Source organism: Nelumbo nucifera, chromosome 1 (assembly GCF_055504915.1).
Source record: "Nelumbo nucifera cultivar China Antique chromosome 1, China Antique-T2T, whole genome shotgun sequence".
NCBI lineage: Eukaryota > Viridiplantae > Streptophyta > Magnoliopsida > Proteales > Nelumbonaceae > Nelumbo > Nelumbo nucifera.
The window spans coordinates 152,955,591-152,976,773 of record NC_142649.1 but is presented as its reverse complement, the minus strand read 5'-3'; the positions used below and the strand labels follow the sequence as shown (position 1 = coordinate 152,976,773).

At 37.6% G+C, this 21,183-nt stretch overlaps 1 protein-coding gene across 11 annotated transcripts; it reads left to right on the top strand.

Moving 5' to 3' along the window:
- Window positions 1-4,861: 4,861 nt before the first annotated feature.
- LOC104589147 (transcription factor PIF1-like) lies at window positions 4,862-20,967 on the top strand. 11 transcript variants are annotated; one of them, XM_010247358.3, is made up of 10 exons: window positions 4,862-5,247; window positions 5,349-5,459; window positions 5,538-6,312; window positions 9,636-9,734; window positions 9,838-9,903; window positions 9,990-10,055; window positions 18,477-18,530; window positions 19,356-19,742; window positions 19,948-20,011; window positions 20,503-20,967. In XM_010247358.3, exons 1-10 carry the CDS (start codon window positions 5,120-5,122, stop codon window positions 20,505-20,507), a joined length of 1,755 nt encoding a protein of 584 aa, XP_010245660.1. In that variant the 5' UTR covers window positions 4,862-5,119; the 3' UTR covers window positions 20,508-20,967. The 11 variants fall into 11 exon arrangements, with proteins under 11 accessions (XP_010245660.1, XP_010245663.1, XP_010245661.1 ...); XM_010247361.2 differs by having other exon boundaries at window positions 4,863-5,251; XM_010247359.3 differs by having other exon boundaries at window positions 4,864-5,247; window positions 5,544-6,312.
- The last annotated feature ends 216 nt before the right edge of the window (window positions 20,968-21,183 follow it).

The following is a 21,183-nucleotide window of genomic DNA, read 5'->3' as shown; positions in this document are numbered from 1 at the left end:
TTAATATCAACCATGTGATCGCGCCGATATTTGATATGAACATTAAAGTAAGCTAAGGCCCGTATGGGCCCCAGATTACTAATTAAATTACACGTGGCAAGTTATGCCACTGTGCTATACAGCTATAGACGAGACCCGTTGATTCTTCAATAAAATCTCCTCCCTCACTGGTTAAATGGCATAACATACGTCTTAAAGCAGCGCCCAAATCCTCCACGCGGTGAAGAAAAAAGAATTTTTGGTTCTCTTCATGTCAAGACGAGGCAGCCTGCAGCTCTGGACCCTAATGAATGAGTAATGAGAGAGATTGCGGCAGGAACAGGAAGGCTTTAAATAGTGGAATGCGACGCCAGGTTGCGGCAAGTGGTATTGTTGACGGTGCAACCAAGGAAGGGTAGGACCAGGGAAGTTGAGGCCGGAGGGCGACAAGCAATACCGCTTACACCATTTAAGTGGATCTCTTTCTCTCTCTCCTACAGTTTTTGCACGTGATTAGACCACTAGTCTGGGACTCTGGGAGGAAGGAAGAAATGTCAATGTTTCGGGTTAAGTAGTAAATCCGCACTAGCCTGACCCATGGGTCGGGTCAGCTTCCTAGTTTCCTCTGTTAATTGGGTCAAACCCATGTAAAAGCGGTTTTCGTGTTCAACTCGTTTTGAGCCAGCTACATTATTATTATTATTATTATTATTATTATTATTATTATTATTATTATTATTATTATTATTATTATTATTATTATTATTATTATTATTATGGATGAGGCACAACAGGGGAAACCACAACCTCCAACCTGGATGAAGGCAGGTGTCAATAGGGGTGATCACTTGAGCCCACATAAAGGCCTGCAAATTTCCAGGCTGGACCTATGCCCAATACTTTAGATTTGGCGTTCATATTTATATATGTTATATTTTATATTTATATATAAATATAATATTTTATATTATATAATTTATAAAATAAATTTTGTGCATATATTAAATACATATAATATAAAATTTGTAGGGTTGGACCCTGGTCTAACTTAGCCCGAGCTATATCACTCCTAGTCTTTGATCCTAAATTTTCACTACAACCAAACAAATATCTTATCAATTAAGGTGGCGTTTGACAAATCTGAAATTTGAAAAAGTTAAAAAGATATTATTTTTATCTAAAATCTGAAAAAAAAACATAAGTGATTTTCTACTTTTTAGAGGCTCTAAATAGATACGTCTGTTTGTATTGGACCAAACCTTCAATATCTGAAATTTCATGAATTCACTATTTTATCCTTAGAATAGGAAATGATAAAAAATTAAAAATAATTTATTAAAATCAAAACAATATTGAAAATTTTGAATAAAATCTAATAAAAAAATAATAAATAAAATATGTAATCGACCTTGGCAATTTTTCCATAAATCTTTCCATTCAAAAATTCCCATCAACTGAAATTCCCTTTGATCGATCTTTCCAGTGCGCAGTGGCCATGACTATTACAGATTCAATTCAGTTTTTTCTTTTTTTCAATTAAAAATAATGGACATAAACTCTATTCCACTAATCAGTAATCGACTTTCAGGGAAAAAAAAGAAAATCAAAATTGCTACTGTTCCAATTGTTGTCTGAGTTCCATTTCAATATGATTCTCCAAGCTCCTCTTGGAAGCAACTCGAATCAGCTCTTTGAGATCATCATCCTCTCTCGATTTGAACAAGTTGACGCTGAAGCTCTTGGGAAGGTCAGAGAGAGAAAGAGAGAGAGAGAGAGAGGTTGCCACTATCGAGAATTGCAGCAGCGGTTGAAAATGAAAAACAAAGGATGGAAGCCGCGAGACCACAAAAGAAGAAGAAGAAGAAGAAGAAGAAGAGAGAGAAAGAGAGAGAGAGAGAGAGAGAGAATGTCAAAGAAATCACTGCCGCCGCTGATTTGCTGCTGTGTCAAGTGGAGAAGATGAATTGTGGGAGGGAGAAACACAAGCATGTCTTTAATTAAAGGGTATTTTGGATTTCTTGGCTAAAACTAAAACGCATTTGAACACGTCCAATGCCTATCCTAGGTCTTATTATTTTAGATTGAAGATTCATTTCAAATTCAAATTCAGATACACTTCCAAACACATCTAGTGTTTGAAAAATAATATTTTCAAACTTAAGAGGTCAAAAGTGTTATCAAATGCCACCTAAGCTAATTGGTATCTTCCCTATTATTAAATGGCTTGATAAATGTCAATTATACGTAAAACACCTTTAGATTGGTATCTCAAAAAAATCTACTAATTATTTTTTTCTCTTCTCAAAATATTTTATTTTGTGTTTTCTATAAAATGATGATTTTAGATATTTTATATAAAGTTATTGCAAATAAAATATGAAATATATGTACAAAAAGCTTGGGGTATCTTTGTCATCCATTATACTAGTTAATGGTCTTCTAGTAAGAGATTTAGATTTAATATGTAATCAGCAACCCACCTAACTTGAAAGAATGTGACCCGTGTTTCTATTGGATTTTTTATTTGAGTTAAGAAATTAATGAAGTTAGTTTATTATTAAAATATATAAAGCAAATTTTTAATCTAAATAAAAAATTTATTCATCCCTTTTTTCTGTGACTGGGAAATAGCCACGTATTTGAAGATGAAGCCTTCTTATATGGAGACTTATATTTATTGTATATATGCATTACACATTACATAATTTAACTTGGGCATTAATCGAGTGGACCATATAAACCAATCTCAAACCGGTTATAATTAGTTGGTCTAATGGGGTCTATCGGGTTGGGCCGGTACATTGACAAATGACAACCCGGGTGAGGTATTGTGCGCTTGACCTAGGGGCCCATTTGGCAAGTCTTTCTGAGAAGATCTTCTCGTAGCTCTAACAATTAATAGTCGTATTGAGCTTTTGACATAAGATCTGGACAGTCCGAAGACCGTTTGGTATATACATGTCTTTCTGTGCATTATTTTGGGTTTCCATCCGAGATTAAAACGTGAAAGACATGAAAAACTTCAATGAAGTTTTTCAAAATTAACCCAAAATAAGCTTCACGTGTGGCGGCTAAATCTTCCATATGGTAAAAAAATGGAAATAGATCAATTTTTTATCGTACAAAAGGATACGCCAAACAGCACCCTAATTAAAGGGTCAGTGGAGTAAGTGACAGATTACACACAGGGCCTACAAAGATGGAGAACTTGCGTATCCGCGGTTTGATTGCATTAAAACCAAACTGGACCAGTAGACTACGAGTGGATTGGCAAGACCATTCTGACTTCTGACTATAATGCTTCCAGACTATAGGGTTTGCGTGGGGTCCGGGTCTGTGTGTTTTATTATCACACCGGGTCAGACTCTACCCCAGACCCGGCCCAGATCTCAGACACCACATGTTCCGCTTCAATCTTTCAGTAATCCTGCCTCTTTTCTTTTTTATTTATGTCTTTTCACCTTCAACTGCTTTCTAGCTTATTAGCTTAAAAAAATACAATAATAAAATAATGACACGTAGTAGATGCTCTCGGATGCCCTAATCATAAGATATCCTTTATCCTCTCGCCACGTGTCACAAAAAACCTTTTCCTTTAATTCTATTAATCATAAATTATCCATGGAGGATAAAGAGAGATGCACAAGCATCTTGAGATGACCAAATTAGCCTCACACAAACAGCACAATTACGTTTTAGTCCTGTATTCTGAGCCATTCTCTAATCCTGCCGACGTGGGTGGATCGTGAGATCACGCCCCTACGATCCGTCACTTACATTGACTTTTGAGGTCAACACTACGTACGCCACTTCTACATTAGAGGCCTGAAAAGGACAAAGCTAATGATGGCCGTTGAGGTTATTTTTGTCAAAACCAGGAAATCTAGTATTCCAGTTCACAGATCTGGGTCTTACGGGTTGCTAGTTTCAGATTCCCAGAAGTGAAAGAAGGAAAACGATACGACGTATTTATTTCCCTTTTGATTTTATGTGGCCCACCATTTTTTCGTTTTCTTTTTTACAGTTAAAAAAAGTAGAGCTTCATATTAAAATATTATTAAAATAATAATAATTGTGGTTAGGAAACAACATAATTGAGACCGGGTCCCACTCCCGGGAACTTGACTGTCGGTTAACGGGCCAACAATGCACACTTTCGAGTTCGATCCGCGCTACGATGCGCCCCCTCGGTGACGGTTCAGTCTCACGCCGCTAGTTACAACTTACAAGCGAACTTTGCTTCCTAGAGAACTGAGAAGTGAGACCCCTTTGATACCTTGCAATTGGATGCGCATCCAATCTTGACCGTTGATGAAGAATCCGTTTTTGTTGGGCCCACCACATCAGATGGACGATGAGGATACTTGATGGATCATCGGAATACTGAATTTTTACCTATAAGTAGAAGGTGGAGTTAACCGTAAGCAACGTACGGTTGAGAAATAACGGCTGTCCGTTAATGGTCATTTTTCAATGAAGCCTAATCCAACTCTCAGGCTCAGCAGCAAAGCACCGCCACTTAAATTTTTAATCATTATTAAGAAATTAATAATAACCAAAAATATATTAATTGATCTACTTTGCCGTACGTCCTTGGCGTGGTCCCACCGTGCGTATTGGGGGACCCACAAAGATCAACTTCCAGAGCCAAGTGCAATGGAGGAAAAGTGGTGGGGCCCGAGGGTTAACGACAGTGGATCGAAGATTCAGAATTTGGATGGTCTGATTGGTTGGTGTAGAGAACGTACCAATGCTCGCACGCATGTTGGATACAGAAATCTAACTTTTGCTAATTTGGGACAAGTAATTATTATTAAAATATTTTTTGTTTGGTTTTATTTTGTCTTTTTTCTCGCATCCATTTTTTAGACGGAGAGAGAGAGCACGAAGACGCAAACGGAGGAGGGAAATAGGGAGATCGTTAAATAGTATCTCTCTCCTCAGTCGTTACTCATTTGTTTCTTTCTTCATTTAATGCATAGCTGTAGCTGCTAAATAATCAATCAAATTGACGCTATTCAGACTTAATATTTATCTGCTGTCTTTCGTCTGCTTTTCCTTCTTCTATCAAAACGAGCTCGTTAGGGTTTTACAGAAGAGAAATGGAAAAGATCGGTGCGGCTATGTATATTGTTGTTCTATGTTGATCGTAGCTTCGCATGTCGGTTCTTCGTTCACACTTCTATTTTCCCAATTTTCTTACCAAATCGTCGCCTTCGTTTTTGAAAGTGGTGAATTTCCAGTTTTGATCATCCGAAAACATTTGCAGTAGGTAGTTGTTGCCTTTTTCATTTACTGATTCATTTGTTCTTCTGCCTTTTTCTTTAATTTTTTATGTTCTTTTAATTGTGACAATATCTATCGTTTAGTTATTTCAAGAATTTGTTGGAGAAGATGAATCACTGTGTTCCGGATTTTGAAATTGAGGATGATGCTATCCCGGCTCCATCTGGATTATATCGACAGAAGAAGTCCACTCTGTAAGTACTTGAGCTTTTCTTGGAGATAAAATACAGAATTTTGGTTTGTGTTTTTCCTAAATTTTAGTTTTTCATAAGAGACAGTCGTGAAGAAGAGGTTGTAGAACTTCTGTGGCAGAACGGCCAAGTGGTTATGCAGAGCCAGAGATCTTCAAGAAAATCTCCGCCGAAATTTCCTTTCGAAGATGCCGTTATCCCAGCCGGAGGATCACCGGCAGGGGAAATTCGAGCTACTACTGCTGCAGCGGCAGCAGAGGAAGAGGCCACGAATCAGCTGTTCATGCAAGAAGACGAGATGGCTGCTTGGTTACATTATCCCCTAGAGGATACGTTCGAGCAAAATTTCTGTGCTGATCTCCTATATTCTGCTGCGTCCGGTGGTAGTCAGATTCCTGAAGAACGACGACCGGAAAATAGACCAACAGCAGTTCAACGGCCACCAATTCCACCTACAACGCACGCTGAGTTAGATTCGGCAGCCAAATTTCAGCAATTAATGCATTTCTCAGTACCAAGAGAGAAAAACGAATCTCAGCCGTCAAGTTCGAATAAGCCGGTGAGAGAATCGACGGTTGTCGATTCGAGCGTTACACCGGCAGTGGGGCCCAGATCGGCGGTTGCGCAAACGTCAAGAACCACCGCACAGTTTTATAGCGGGAATCTGCGGAGCGGGAGTATGAGCGGTGATGGTACAGCAGCGGCTGACGGGGCTAGGGAGTTGGTAAGCTGTGACCAGACTATGACGTCATCGTCGGGCGCTTCCGGCGCCAGCGCCGAGCCGTCAACAAAGCCGCCGACGGATGATCGAAAGCGGAAGTCGAGAGAACAAGATGATAATGAGTGCCAAAGCGAGGTTGGTATTCACTTTTCTACGTTTTGGGTTTTGGTAGCGGCCTAGCGGGATGGATTTGAAATTCATTTCTGCTTCAATTCGCCTAGCCTTTACGGATTCTGCGTTTCTTCTTTTGGATTCTGCGGCGCTGAAAGAGCGCTGGCAAAATCCTTAGATTGGTGGAATTCAAAAATTCAATTTCGCCTCCAATTCCAAATCCACCCAAATCGTTTTGGTTTTGTCGGGATGGTTTTGAAACTGGAGGCAAAATTGGATTTGTCAATCCAACCTATATCCATATCCAACCAATTTGGTAGCTTGGCGCCTCTTTTTGATACCGATTACCGAATTTGGAGGATAAACGCGGCCGACAAACTTTGTTTTATGACGAAATTCGAATTCCCATGGAGGGCTAGTCATTTTAGTTTGCAAGGAATCGTGGCGGAATCCAGTTTCAACTCTAAATCCAATTCCGCTCGCGAGGAATGTTGTAAACTGCGAGTGGGACTGTGGGAGTATAGTAGCACTCGCTCGTCGAACTAGTATCAGACGGCTTTGTAGGGCTTCTGCGTGCCACTAGATTGGAATAATTGGAGCGCTTGATGGGTCCAACAGTTGTTATTATTCTTTTTTGTGAATCCGATTTCTTCAGAGCCGCTCTGGCATGAGCTCTCTCTGGACCACGTCCCATACAGACTGTCATTGGTTCTAGGCCCCACTACTAAGCCAACATCTGACAATCCTGATTTTCTCATATGGATCTTATTAGTCCCTATTACCGGCAGCACTGACCGAGTTTTGGCTCTCGTAGCTGTTCGTCATGATCTGACCGTTTTCGTTGTTAGCGTCAAATCACAGAGAACGTCATAGCCCTCATAGGGATGTTTGTTTTTACCACGTGTACGGTGGCGATTGGAAGCTTGGAAAGGTTAAGTGGAGAGAGGCAGGCTCTGCTATCCGTAGTGCATGAATCCAGCATTCTATGGACACGTGTACCCTGGGTTTGGTTCCCTAAACCCTGTCTCCATGTGCGCTAGTGTCTTGGTGTGGTATTTTGGTCCGTCAGAAAATTGTCCTTTTATGTGCCTCGGAATGAGTGCTTGTGCGCACTGTTCTCTGTCAGACCACTGTGGACTCTGGACATTATAGTATTTTTACTTGTATTAATGGGACGAAAATGCCCTTATGATGGGGGAATCCGATCCGGCCCGCGGCCCCTACTCCAATGCTCCATACCCTGAGTTCGTCGATTTTGATCCTGACTTAATCCATGATCCAAGCTTTATTCCAATTATACGGAGTCGGGTACATAAATTCCGTCTTGCTATTCTGTTCTATTTAATATTATATCTATTGTTTATCCACATCCAAACCTATTTCCTAATTAGGTAGTGGATATGAAGTTTGCTGGATCAGCACCAGGTCGAACCTTTTTTCATTACTTAATCAAAATAGCAGCTCCGAGTAGTTGTTGTAGCTAGTTTGTACCCATAAAAAAAAATAAAAATAAAAAACTGGGCCCCACTTCCAGGCATTCCTGTTAATAAACCAAGGTGCCCTTAAGGTAGGATTTTGGGCTGACATGGACCTGAGGATTGAACAACTAGCCAATCCAACCAGTTCCCCCATCATGGGATTCAGACTATTCCAATCATCCTTCCACCAGTCTTGAGGAAAACAGCATTGGTGTAGCCAATTACTCAATTAGGAATCCTTCTCCAGTATATGAATGATCCAATAAGCATATGCACATTTTTAGAGTTTTTTTTGGCTACCAATATATGTGGAGAGTCATAAACTCATAATGGAAGAAAATGGAAGTATCTATTTGAGATATGAAAAGTCGTATTCATGAACCCTTAACTGTTTTTATTCCTTGGCTTTGGCCTTTATTTGTAATTCTCCCATTGTAGAAGATTCAATTTCCGAGGTGTAGGGACTAGGGATCTCAATTTTTTTCTTAAAAAAGATATCTTCAAAATTTTAAGATCCTTATTACTTATTAGTAGATAGGACTAGAAAGTAGAAAGCATACCAATATGGATGCAACTTGGGCGGATCTAACCCAAACTCGAATAAACTCAACCCAAGATTTTACATCGATGGACTTGGATTTTCAGTCCTTTTGACTTAGAGTTTGGGCCCAAAACCTCGATTATTTTTATTTATTCTTTTTTCAAGATGGGCCCAATCCTAAATTAGCATTGACTTAATCTGGATCCAGCCCATCTATAAATCCATTCATGTATACATACACACATTCAATGCCTTGGGCCTAGTAGGGCTTCTTGATCAATCTGAACCCAGCCTAAGTCTGTTAAATTTTAGTTAGGGATGGGATCATGGGACCTGTGTTGGGAAGATTGGGCTTATTGGTAACTCGAGCTGGCCCAATCACAAGCTGACCTTGACCCAATCGGAATCCAGCCGATCCATCCATCCATCCATACATCATACATACAATTAATTCCCTAGGCACAAGAGGCCTGCTTGACCAACCCCAACCCGGCCTGTGCCTGTCAGATTTTAGTTAGAGTGAGCTGGGCCAGGGCTGGGCAAGTTGGTCTTAACCTCGGGCTTGATTTTTATTCTCAAGAGTTAAATTTTGAGTTGGACCTGGGTCGATCTTAAACCTGACCAGCCCGCCCAAGCTACACCCTTAGGCTTATGTTTGGTTTGAAGGAAAAGGTAAGGAATGAAAGGGAAAGACAGGGAAACTAATACAAGGGTTGTAAAGATTTCCCTACCTTTCCCTTCCTTTCCCTATATTTTCCTTCAAACCTAACATAGCCTGTTCTCACCCCAGGAGTATAAAAGGGATGGGCTGGCTCAGTGACTACCGTGATATTGATTCTGTAAGTCATTATGAAACTGGCGAGTGGTGAGCTAGTGACGGACCGACCATACATAAGGATTCTTACCACGACGAGGTTTTTACAAGCCAACTTTTCTTCCCTATTGGTAGATAAATCATGAACCCCCGTTGCCCGATGACTGTTAATTTTATAACCACCTCCGTTTTCCTGGGATGACATGGGATGGCATGTTCTTAGTTAACGGGGAAAAATGAAAATGATCTTTTATCATAAGAGAATGAAGAAAAACTGGTACCTCATAGTAGTGGTAGCAGTTTACTGGTTCCAGTTTTATTGGATGTCGCCGAAGAGACAATAGTTGTAGTAGTTATTTATGGAGTTATTCATCGAAATGTATGCTGATCTCTGTATTGGGGGGTCGGATCTTCTTTTATGGGTGTTAAAGATGCTGCACCATAACAAGTTTCTCTTCAAAATTCCCTTCCGGTTTTCTTGGATTACATTAGCAGTTTATTTTTGTTGCAAAAGGATGCTGAATTTGAATCCGTGGAGACAAAGAAACAAGTCCGTGGATCAACATCTGCAAGAAGAAGTCGTGCTGCAGAGGTCCACAATCTCTCGGAGAGAGTGCGTTTCTTTTCCTAGTCTATTATGATCTACCTTAATGACATTGGGTTTGTTTTCCTCTACCACCCTCCCACCCCCGACTAACATCTTTATTTTAATGCAGAGACGTCGAGATAGGATAAATGAGAAGATGAAGGCATTACAAGAACTCATACCTCGATGTAACAAGGTTGTATTTATGTACAATGAAGAAATATTGGTAAGTTGAAAGTTCTACTCTTCCATTTCTGACGTTTTTATTATTCCAAATTTCAGTCAGACAAAGCTTCAATGTTAGATGAGGCGATTGAATATTTGAAATCACTTCAATTACAAGTTCAGGTATGTTCTGACTGTACTTCTTGTTACTAATTAGAACATACAGACAGAACGTTTTTGGAAAATGGCATGACATTTTGCTGGTGGTTGAGGGAGATGCCTTCATCCACTAACTTCACTGTGCAAGTCTTTTTATTTTCCCGTTTTTTTATTTTTTTATTTTTTTATTTTTTTTATTTTTGATGTATCTAAGACATAAGATATCCTTCATCTGCAATACCGTAGCCAAAAAGGTTGACAAGAGAACATGCTTGTTCCTGCTGTACAAAATACTACCAAACTAGCTAGAGAGGAATGCCTTCAGCTAAAACTTAATTAATTCCCCTTCTGATTAGTCTTAGTTTTTTTTTTTCTTTTCTTTTTCTTTTTCTTTCTTTTTTCTTTTCTTTTCTTTTTTTTTTTTGAGGGGTTGGGGGGAGAGCATGAGCACTGGTTTTTTGGAATGGAATCATATGTTCATTTTGAGACTTGGTAGGCAACATATAGGAAGGGAATTGCACCAGAGACAGCATGGAATTTGAATGTGTTTCTTATCTGCTACATAAACAGTAGCGGACAATAGGAGCACCTTATGGATCTTAGCTTCTAGAAGTATAGAATGTGTAATTTGTCTTTCAAAGTAGAAAGCTATACAACCAATGAAAACAAAAAGAAAAATATGCACCAGATCTACTACCATATTGGGTGATCAATAAAAAATGTTTAATCTTTTTTCCTTTTATTCCTGTTATGTGGAAGAACTAAATGCAGGGCATGTCCCTCTTTTTGGTCCAGTGCCAATGAGAATTTGACATCTCATGAACAAGTGAATGCTTAAGCTGCAATGATCATTTACCTTTTCCAACTGTATAGGGAAGAATTGCTTCAAAGACCCAAGGACTGACTAGAGTAGGTGTACCACATTGACAACTATTATTGTTTACACTTCCACTTCCAACTTGGAATTTAAAACTTCTTAATTTCTGTTATACCATTTCATACTCAATCGTGCAAATAATATCTGCGTGTTTGTTTTAAGTAGGTCCTTTTATTTACTATATTCTGTGTAAGGCAAGGATGTTCACCATGGATCAATATGGCCATAAGAAATGCTCCAATATAATGGAAAAAGTTAGATTTTCTAACATTCATAATCAAAATAAACAAGATCAATTGGTCCAATTATCTGGGATTCAATATCCCAGATTTGTAGATATATCCTTTGCCTTTGGGTTTATCTTTTAATGGGAATCAACACAAAGTTCATTTTCTCACCATCTCCATTCTCCATTTCCATAACAGTACCAAAAATACGACTCTTATCTATTAGCTTCTCAGCTAAAATCAATAGAAAATGTTCGTGACAGAAATGTATGAGAGGAACCTTGGCTATGAAAAAGACAATTACCCAATATTGTTCCCAGCTATCTGGGGTCTTGGGATGGTGGACTGGATACAGACCTAACCTTTGGCATTTTTTCCTTAAAGTATCCACTCTCGAGACTTAATCCATGTTGTCAGCCTGAAATTTTACCATTGCATCAAGCAGTGGCCCCTAAAAACCTTGGCTACAAGCCTACATGACCATATTGGATGAAGTTATGCCAATATTCTGTAATATAGTGCAACTTCACAACATCTCTCAACTCTCTATCTGGAAGTGAACAGGAGAAACCATTTCCAAAAATTTATGGAGAAGACGAGCCATTACTTGTCATCCTCATTATATATTTTCTAGGTTTCATTTTTGTAAGGAACTCAAATAAAAAGAGGTTGTTCACCACTAATTCATGGATTTCATACCTGAAGTAATGGTAATACCTGAACAGTTTGTCATTAACCTGCATAGTTCTATGATGATAATCATGTTATAAAATACTCTCCTCCTTATTATGGACCTGCATCACTAAATTGCTAAAGTAATATTATTGACCTCCTTAACAAGTTTAAGGACCTCACTGAAGATGTTGTGCTCCACTACCTTTGCTAATGACTTAAAATTTCCAGGTTCCATCTGTGTTGCTAGCTTTTTTCATATAGAATGAATAATACTTCAATGTCATCTTGTTTTAACATTAATGAAAGCCAATTAAAATTGCCAGAGAAGTTGTTGCTCCTCTATGTTCAGAACTATGGAAATGAGGACTTTACTGTTTTTCTTGCAATATAATGAGTTTAGTCTCCTTGAGAAGCTGACATATGCTCACAATTTAATAGGTGATATTACCCTGGATATAGTGGAATTGGCAACCTATATAAGATTCATTATGTCAAACCTATGGTTGGATAAATCTTTGTTGAGTTGAGCAAGTCTCCTTAACAGAACAAGGGGATACCAGAAAAATAATCATCTTTAAGCGTCAGATATACTCATTCCATTTAGATGACAACAATCCTTTTAAGTACTATTCATCGCCTTCCTTGACACCTTTTCCAACTGCTAAGTCATTGGTCTTGTTCTACTGTTTCTCCAGTTGAGTGCCCTTATAACCACTAAAGATTTTCAGATGCAACAATGGAGCATTCAAAAGACAGTCTGAAAAAGGATAGTCAATCAGTAAGGGTGATCATTTATAGCCTGGGTCTGGCCTGGCCTATTTTATATATATTTAAATATTATGCATAACATATTATATTATATAAAGTCATCATCACGAATACTGTTTTGCCATTCCATTCTATTTAAGCCATATACATTGTTAAATTAATAGTGCTTATATAAATTATAACATAAATTTGTACATATATACATATATAGAACAAGGTAAGGTATTGTATTAAATATCAAAGAAGATATACACCCCAAAATCCACACAGCAGGAAGCTGTGCTACCATCACTTCCATCTATACAAAAAGTAAACTTTAAAAATTATAAAAAAAAAGGTGTATCAGAATTCAAAAATGAACTGTAATGTATATTTAAAAATCATCTGTGCACTGCCGCCCAAGAATGAATTCTGCCCCACAATTCCTTAACAATTTCCTCTTTTGTCTTTCCAATATCTTCAAATATTCTGGCATTTCTTTCCAACCTTACCATCCAAAAAATTGCTATTAGGAAGCATTCCCTACACCACTTTTCCTTTTCTATTCAGATTTTTTAACTGTCAACTTGTTAAAAATTTCCATAAAGTTATTAAAAATTTTATACATATATTTTTTTCATATTATATATATATATATATTAAATGTTTTATATTATACATTTAATATTTCATATTTGACATCATAGGCCAGGAACCTAGGACAGCCTAGTCCATGATTACCCCTATCTATCAGCCTATTTCTTTCAAAAGTTCATTAGCCTTTAATTAGTGCTTCTACACCCCAAGAGTTGGTGCTGTTTTCAGCTTTAATATGGATCTTAACATGGTACAAATTGGCAGAGTTTAGGCAAAGTTGGCCAGCTAACCTGATCTGGTAAATGCCTGGGTCTGTGTTGGACCTGTTATATGCATGGCAGATTCAAGGCTTGACCTCTAAAGGCAAGATAATTTGGGCCATGGTGCCAGCTACTATTTTATGGACAATTTGGTCAGGAAGAAATAGCAGCATTTTCAGACCGATGGCAAAATCTGTGGAGGAGCTCTTTAATATTGCTGTGTGCAGAATCGGGTCTTGGGTTCCCCCTGCATTGAAGGGATAGGATATCCATCTCATGGACGCCCAAATCTTGCGGAATGGATAGGGCGAATTTCAAAAATTTCTCCCATCTTTGCAGGGAATCGAATTCCCTATTTCAGAAAACATATTTTCAATGATCAATCTTGAATCAAGAACCAAATCAGATCTAAACCAAAAGTAGGAGGGAGGATATACCTGATACAAAGAATCAATATCTCCCAATGGAGGTGTTCACGCCCAAGGAATGATCCAAAATCTGTCCCACTGAAGATGGCGCAGTGAAGGATGGAGCAGAATCAGCAACGTTCTTCCAAAAGAACTTGACCCTTCGCAAGAATCAACTGGATGGCTTGTGGGTACAGCTCCAACCAATCTTTTCCCAAAAGATTGGAATCAAGATCAAATCTTGATTTCTCCCAAGAACTGGAGATCAAACTAAAGGGAATGGCAATGACAGGAAGGAGGCGGCAGGAGAGAATTTGCAGTATGCAGGAAATCTCTCTTTCTATGATTTCTTTGCTTTGAAGAGAATTGAACCTCAATCACAAAAACTATATACACCCCTTTCTTCTTTCATAATCTTAAAGGGATCAGCTCCTAATCAGATTAGGAGTTGCTAATCCAAATCATATTTGGGTTAGAAGTCCCTTTAAGTGATAAGGGATAATCCTTATCTTATCTGCAGATCAGATCAGCCATCTCCTAATCTAATTAGGAGGTTTCCAGATCTAAATCTCATTTAGATCTTGAACTCTCTAAGTGGATAGGGTCTAAGCCCAATCCCATCAGCTGATCCACTTCAGAATTCGCCCATTTAATTGGCTGATCAAATCAGCCCAGTTCGAAATGGGCTTGAGGCCCATTTAAGGTTATGTACTCAATTAGCCTTCCAAACTGCTGCCCAGTTGGGCTTCCTTGTATGGCGTGGGACCCAAACATTGATCTACACATCAGCCACATGGGTTCAGCCCAGCCTTTGTTACAAGGCCTGGCCGAATACACTGTTATGGACAGTGCACCCCCTGAAACCCATCTTATGGGCTCTATGGGCCCAACACTTACCCTAAGTGGTCCCTGGGCCAAGTCACCTTGTAACACCCAGGGACTGTGGGCAGATGCAAGATTAGCCCATCAGGTATTATCCTCAATGGTCTTACACTTAACCTCTCAGCCCATAATGATCAAACACTGCCCGACAAGGGAGGACCTCTCCCTTGACTGCAAGGAACAGTGTTGCACTCTCCACTTACATGGATCCCGGGAATTAAAACCTTTTGCAAATCATTTCGAAACCATAACATATATATATATATATCTTTATATATAAATATATTTTGCAAAACAAAATCTCAACAATTGAAATTGGCTGCCGGCAGTCTTGGTTTCCATCAGAGAGAGTGCATCCCCGATCATTACCTTTGTCCGACAAAGGGGCTGATCCTTTCACTATGATCACCCACTCAGATGAATTCTCGGATTGTCCCAACATACCCAGGTTTTGACCCTTGCTAAGGATCTCACTGATTGGTACATCAAAGACAGCCCAATCCGACATCCAGTGTAGTATCATAATCGAGTCTAGGGGTTAGGTGTAACTTTCCAGTTTTGCCCATCTATCTCCAAGGTCCAGGGCAATACTAGAAATCTGGTCCGGTTCAAAGGTTCTATTAATCCTACACTGTATGTGCCTAGGGTCTCACCCTAGCAGCTGAGACAGGCCACCCCAACCGACTTGGTGGCGCTACAGTGTCAGCCTTGTCAGGATAGGTCTCCCCAGACCGATCCACTGGCTGTGAACATTCTAAACTAACACGAGTCTCAATAAGTGTCCAGTTTAAGGGTATTACACAGAAACATACCAAGGGAACATGAATCAAATATGTACTTTTATTCATTTACAATAAATTCATAAAGTACATCATTCTTGATTGAAGCTAAGGGCATACAAAACTGTCTAACATGCATACCCCTTTATGATCTATTTATTATGTTGATCTTGTTCTGTTGTGATCTGTGCTGCTTGAGTGGGGCTCTTTAGTTTTGGAGCTCTGGCAAGTGGCTTGTTGTAACTTGTATCGTTATATCTTTTCATCAATAAAATTTAACTTATCTTTCTCAAATAAAAAAAGGGCGGGTAATGGGTCTTCACTGGCTACTTCAAGCCCATGGTGGGTCATCATAACATTCCTACTATTAGTTGTTTGTAGAATTATTATTTGATCCCATGTGGAAAATAAAGATCTTGCAAAATCTCTATTTGTTTAAGAAAGTAGCGTTGGATTTAATTTACATTTTGTTTTATTGAAATTGCTATTTTAATTGTAATTTTAAGAAGATAGGAGATACATTTTAAGATTTATTTATCTAGAAGATTTCTTTTCAGAAATTTGTTGGAAATTAATTTAACTTTAAACTAGGAATTTAATCAAAATTTATCATAAATGGAGACTAATGTATTCTTCATTTTATTAATAAATTAAAAATGAAAATTTTAATTCAAAATCTTCTTACTTATTAAACTAAAGAAGTCAGATTTTGAAGCCTTGTGATTTCCTGATTACTGTACATGGACACAAAGACATGATTGTTCCTCCCTCCAATCAGAACTCTACAGCAGCCTACATTTGAGATTCTATCTTTCAACTGATATAGTTAAGAGTTGGAAATTGCTCTCGCTATGGAATGTTTCTTTTTATGGAGTACTGTGTCCTCACAAGATTCTTGAGCATCTCACTGTATCCATGTGTATAATTTGCTTTGATGTGGCTTGAAACTTGGATCATCATCATCTATGCCTTATCCCAACTATATGAGGTCAGCTACATGAATCCTGTTTTGCCATTTCGTTCTATCCAGTGCCATATTCATTGTAAAATTATGAGTGCTTAAATTATTTCTTACTACTTCCACTCATGTGCTTTCAGTCAGCCCCTAGCTCTTATAGCCCCTTCAACATGTAATAGATCACTTCTAATGGGTGCTGTAGATGGTATTCTAAACATGTGAACAAGCGATCTCGGTCTACTTTCTCTCATTTTATCACCTAGTGGAGCTACTCCTAGGTTCCTTTGTATGACTTCATTTCTGACACTGTCCTTTCTAGTTTTACCACTCATCAATCTAAGCACATGACCTGGATGCTAATAAAAGGTCTAATAAAATTAAGAGTCAACCCAACAATCTTTATCCCAACCATATACATATAGGGTTCGCAACAATTTATTCCATTTGATTATTCAATTATACAACATATATAGGTATATAAATGACTTGACAGTTCTTTAGAAAAATATAATATAATATTATTTTCTGTAGATATAAAATCATAAAAATGGTTGTTTATTCAAGTATATCATATGGAAATTTTTGTTGACTTGTGCAAAATCTTCATAATTTATACATTTCTACTTGAAAATTTTTAACTGATACTTATTATGAATATTTTTCCTTAATTTTGGAAAATAACCAGTGGTGTATCTAAACATTGTTCAAGAAAAGCTTTATTTTCTTTTTAAAAGGTAGATGAAATAGATGCATTTAGATTTTCTTTTTAAAAGGTAGATGAAATAGATGCATTTAGATTTTCTTTTGCCTTATTGTTCTTGTGTATAAGATGAATATTTTTTATGTATCTGTATGATTTACATAGTTTTTTTAACATTTTCTTGTGTATCTTAGTACAGTGTATCCCCATAGTTTGTAAATATTTGTATAGCATAGTAGTGATACAGTAAGCTTTTGTGTGCAATTGGAATCAAGAACAAAGAATACAGGAAAAAGTTCAGTCAAATAAGCATGATTCAGAAAATGATAATATGTATTTTTTTAACCTTTTTTGTATGTAAATATGTAAATATTGTAAAGAGACTGGGCCGAATGGGCCCTAGTATCTTCTCTTGTAATATCTTTTCTTTTAGTGTTGGCTAATGGGCCTCCCTTAATGGGCCTGTTATTTCTTTTTTGTTTAATCTCTTTATGTTACTGCCTAGCTGGCCACCCACTTAAGGGCATACTTGTCATTACTCTAACTTTAATTCTTAATAAAAAAGGGTTAGAGGAGAAAGGAGAGACGATTCAATTTCTGCTTCTTCTTCCTTCTCTTTTCGCCATCTTCTTCTCTTGTATTGCTGCTCTTACTTCTCTTCTTCCTTTTTCTTCTAATCTTCAAATTTACACCTAATATTTGAGGATTGATTTGCATCTAATATGTATACAATATGTTAAATGTATTCCTATGAAAAAGTTGTAATTAAAATTTTAAACTGTATATAAAATTATAAGTTCCGGATTTTTTTCTTGTACTTAAAATAAACCAAATTATTCACTTGTTATACATTTTCCCAGAATTATTCTAGTATTTTTCCATATTTTTGAAAAAAACACAATTTGGGTCATTTTGTTGAGAAAATGTCAATTCATGAATAACACACATTTTTGGCAAAAAAGTAGTGCATAACACATTATATATGTTAATTTTGTAAGTTTGGTGTATGAGTGTTTCCATATTCATCTAACTGTACAATAATTAAAACTGTTTTGTCAATATTATCCCTTTGTACCAATATCTTAATCCTTGCCAGTGCCCAATCGTGTATTTTAATTGTAACCCCAAACCTTCTTCAAAATTATTGCTTTCATCCTTTTTCCTTGTGCAAACCCTTAACATTTCAAATCTATGTGGAAGTTTTCCAACTGCCACAGAGTGCTCAAGCATGTTAGATTCTAGAGGTAGCCACTGGAAGATTTTTAAGAGGGTTAAATCTTTTATTGTGCGCTAATGTGATGGGGTTTCATCTCACTTTATTATTCATTGATTGTAGCTGTGTCCTTGGCTCATTATGTCAGCAATAACCAGAAAGCACACTGTAGCTGTGGTGAGTGATAAATCATGTCCAGATAATTGTCCACATAAATGAACCTATATTCCAGTTTGAGAGAAGCTTATGCACCCACATTCTTTTGGTTTTTAATTCTTTTCAATGTGAAAAAAATAGGTATAAGTACACAGAAGTGTTGACTATCATTGACACCTAACCAAATAATTCCATTTTACATTCAAATCATCCCAATCTTTAGGTTGACAACTCCCCAATACAAACCAATTTTTGTTCAACCCTTGCCTAGATACTCTCTCTGCCAAGTGCCATATTATTTTCCAATCTCCAGTCCAAGTGAGATGCTATCAATTCACTAACCAAACTTTTCATTTCCCTCGAGATGCGTCTCAAGTGCTATGTTCCCAAGCTAGTGTTTTGTGACAATACTATTTTTTTATATATTTTTGGTAATGGAGAAAAAAGATCCTCTTTCATAAGTTTATCTTACCTACATGATTTTAATGTTAAGGGAGGTAAGATAAAGCAATAGAGCCAATACTAATATAAGAACAAGAGGCTAACAAATTGGAACTTACCCCAACAGAAAACATAGCTCATTCCAGTGATAGCCTGCAACCTTTTCTTACTGTCATTGATTTTGGCCCTTAAAGTTTTAATTAAGAAATCCCAGTCATATTTTTATATGAATTCTCCAGTTTATTTGCAAATTTCTAATTTGTTTTTTTTTTTTTTTGTCTCAAATGGCATAACCTTTATAGCTTCTTTCAAATGTTAAACATCTAACATTCTTATTCTCTTTCTGTCATTCCTGGATTCCTGCATAATTTAAAAAGATACTTATGTTTTAGCTATTTTCCACAGATGTTGTCCATGGGATGTGGTATGGTCCCTATGATGTTTCCTGGTGTCCAGCAATATATGTCAACAATGGGGATGGGAATGGGGATGGGGATGGGCATGGATATGGGAATGAACCGACCAATTCTGCCATTCCCCTCAGTTTTAGCTGGCTCAACCATGCCTACACCAGCTGGAGCAGCTCATATGGGTCCGAGGCTCCCAATGCCAGCATTTCATCTACCTTCTGTTTCTACTGCTGACCTATCGAGAATACGGCCAACTAGTCAGTCAGATCCTGCATTAAACTCAACTGGCATGACGAATCCCAACCAGATGCTAGTTCCAAACTTCACTGACCCTTATCAACACTATTTTAGTCTCCACCAGATGCAAGTAGCACCACATCAGGTTTGTCTATCATTTAATTGTAGTTGGTTATATACAACGGACCTGCCATCAACTAATATTGTTGTTGGTCTGTTCCCATCTAATTTACTAAGACATGCAGACACAAAATTTGTGGCTCTCCCATGTGCTTTATCTGAATTCTGAAACAAGGAAAAGAAGAAAAATAAGAAACTCCACATTTGAAGTGAATTTGATCTTTGTGCAGATTCAAGCCACAGCCCAGCCAAGTGCCAGCAAAGGAGTTGAGACTACTGAAAATCACCAATCTGGTAGGTTTATTGATATGTAGTAATGTATATTTGTGTTTTTTTTTTTTTTTGTTAGTTGATTCTATATGAACAGAAAGATGAGCAAAATTACAGGAAAGAAGACCTATATGAGGCTCTAAAATAAAGCATGGTTTGATGCACAAATTGTAAATACCTGTAGTCATGGAACACATATAGAGGGTGGTGAAGGACAAACCTCCTATCAAGCCCCATCTCGAATATCTGAGCAGGAAATGAACCTACTTTTCATGATTTTTTTCATCCATTCTTAGACTATTTCCTGCATGGTCTTATTTGTCATAACCTTTCCAGAGAGAAGTTACAGATTTTTTACATTCTTCCAATCGAATAAATTTAGCCCAAGAAATTTTTAATCCCCATTGACTAGATGTGACATGGTGCCTCTATAGGCTGGTATATATTCGCCCTTGATGGAGTGCAGCTCCAATGGAAACTTTACATCCATTTTTAAGTCACTTTGTGAATTGCAGGTTGAAATGTTGGTAGATTGATTGGAAAGGCTCTGCCTGTGAAGTTTTGTAGAGAGAGACAGTGCACCTCCTGAGTACAGTCACCCTTGACTGACTACACAGTATGATGCGGCTAACTTGTAATTATTACCCCAGAAAATCCCACTTTTCTCCTGCCATATCATTTATCCTGCTTATTTCTTATTTCTTTAGTGGTGTGAATATGCTTTATAGTATGAGTAAATATTTGATGATTCTGAAGTAATGATGGAATAAGGTTTTTTTTTCTTCTCTATTTGATGGAGGAATTTCGTGTGCCCTAATGCTTGGAGGGCTGGAATTGTTGAAGAGATTACAAGTAGTTCGTTTAAAGCTTGAGAGTGTTTGGGCACCCACAAGAGGGTACTAGGCAGTGAAATCAACAGATATATTCCTTGCTCATCTTCCCTCCTTTCCCTTTAATGGTAAAAGTTTTTGTTTCTGATATTTTCTGCTTCAAATTTCAACATTCCAACAGTGGGGTTCATCTATAGAATGAACATGAAGAGAGACCAATTCTATCAGATATGTCAAAATGGAAATGCCTTGGAAGCTTATTTATTACCAAAAAGAGAGAAAGGGAGAGAACCTTCTCCAATATAAGATCACTTCGAATGTGTAACAAGATCATATTATGAGAAGTATTGCCACAGTGCTACTTGA

What these genes read in the sequence shown, in the direction of transcription:
- LOC104589147 (XM_010247358.3), top strand. Translation starts at nt 5,120, where the DNA reads ATGTTGATCGTAGCTTCGCATGTCGGTTCTTCGTTCACACTTCTATTT. An exon ending in ATCATCCGAAAACATTTGCA is followed by an intron (nt 5,248 to 5,348) that starts GTAGGTAGTTGT and finishes TCTATCGTTTAG; the next exon opens with TTATTTCAAGAATTTGTTGG. An exon ending in TCATACCTCGATGTAACAAG is followed by an intron (nt 9,904 to 9,989) that starts GTTGTATTTATG and finishes TCCAAATTTCAG; the next exon opens with TCAGACAAAGCTTCAATGTT.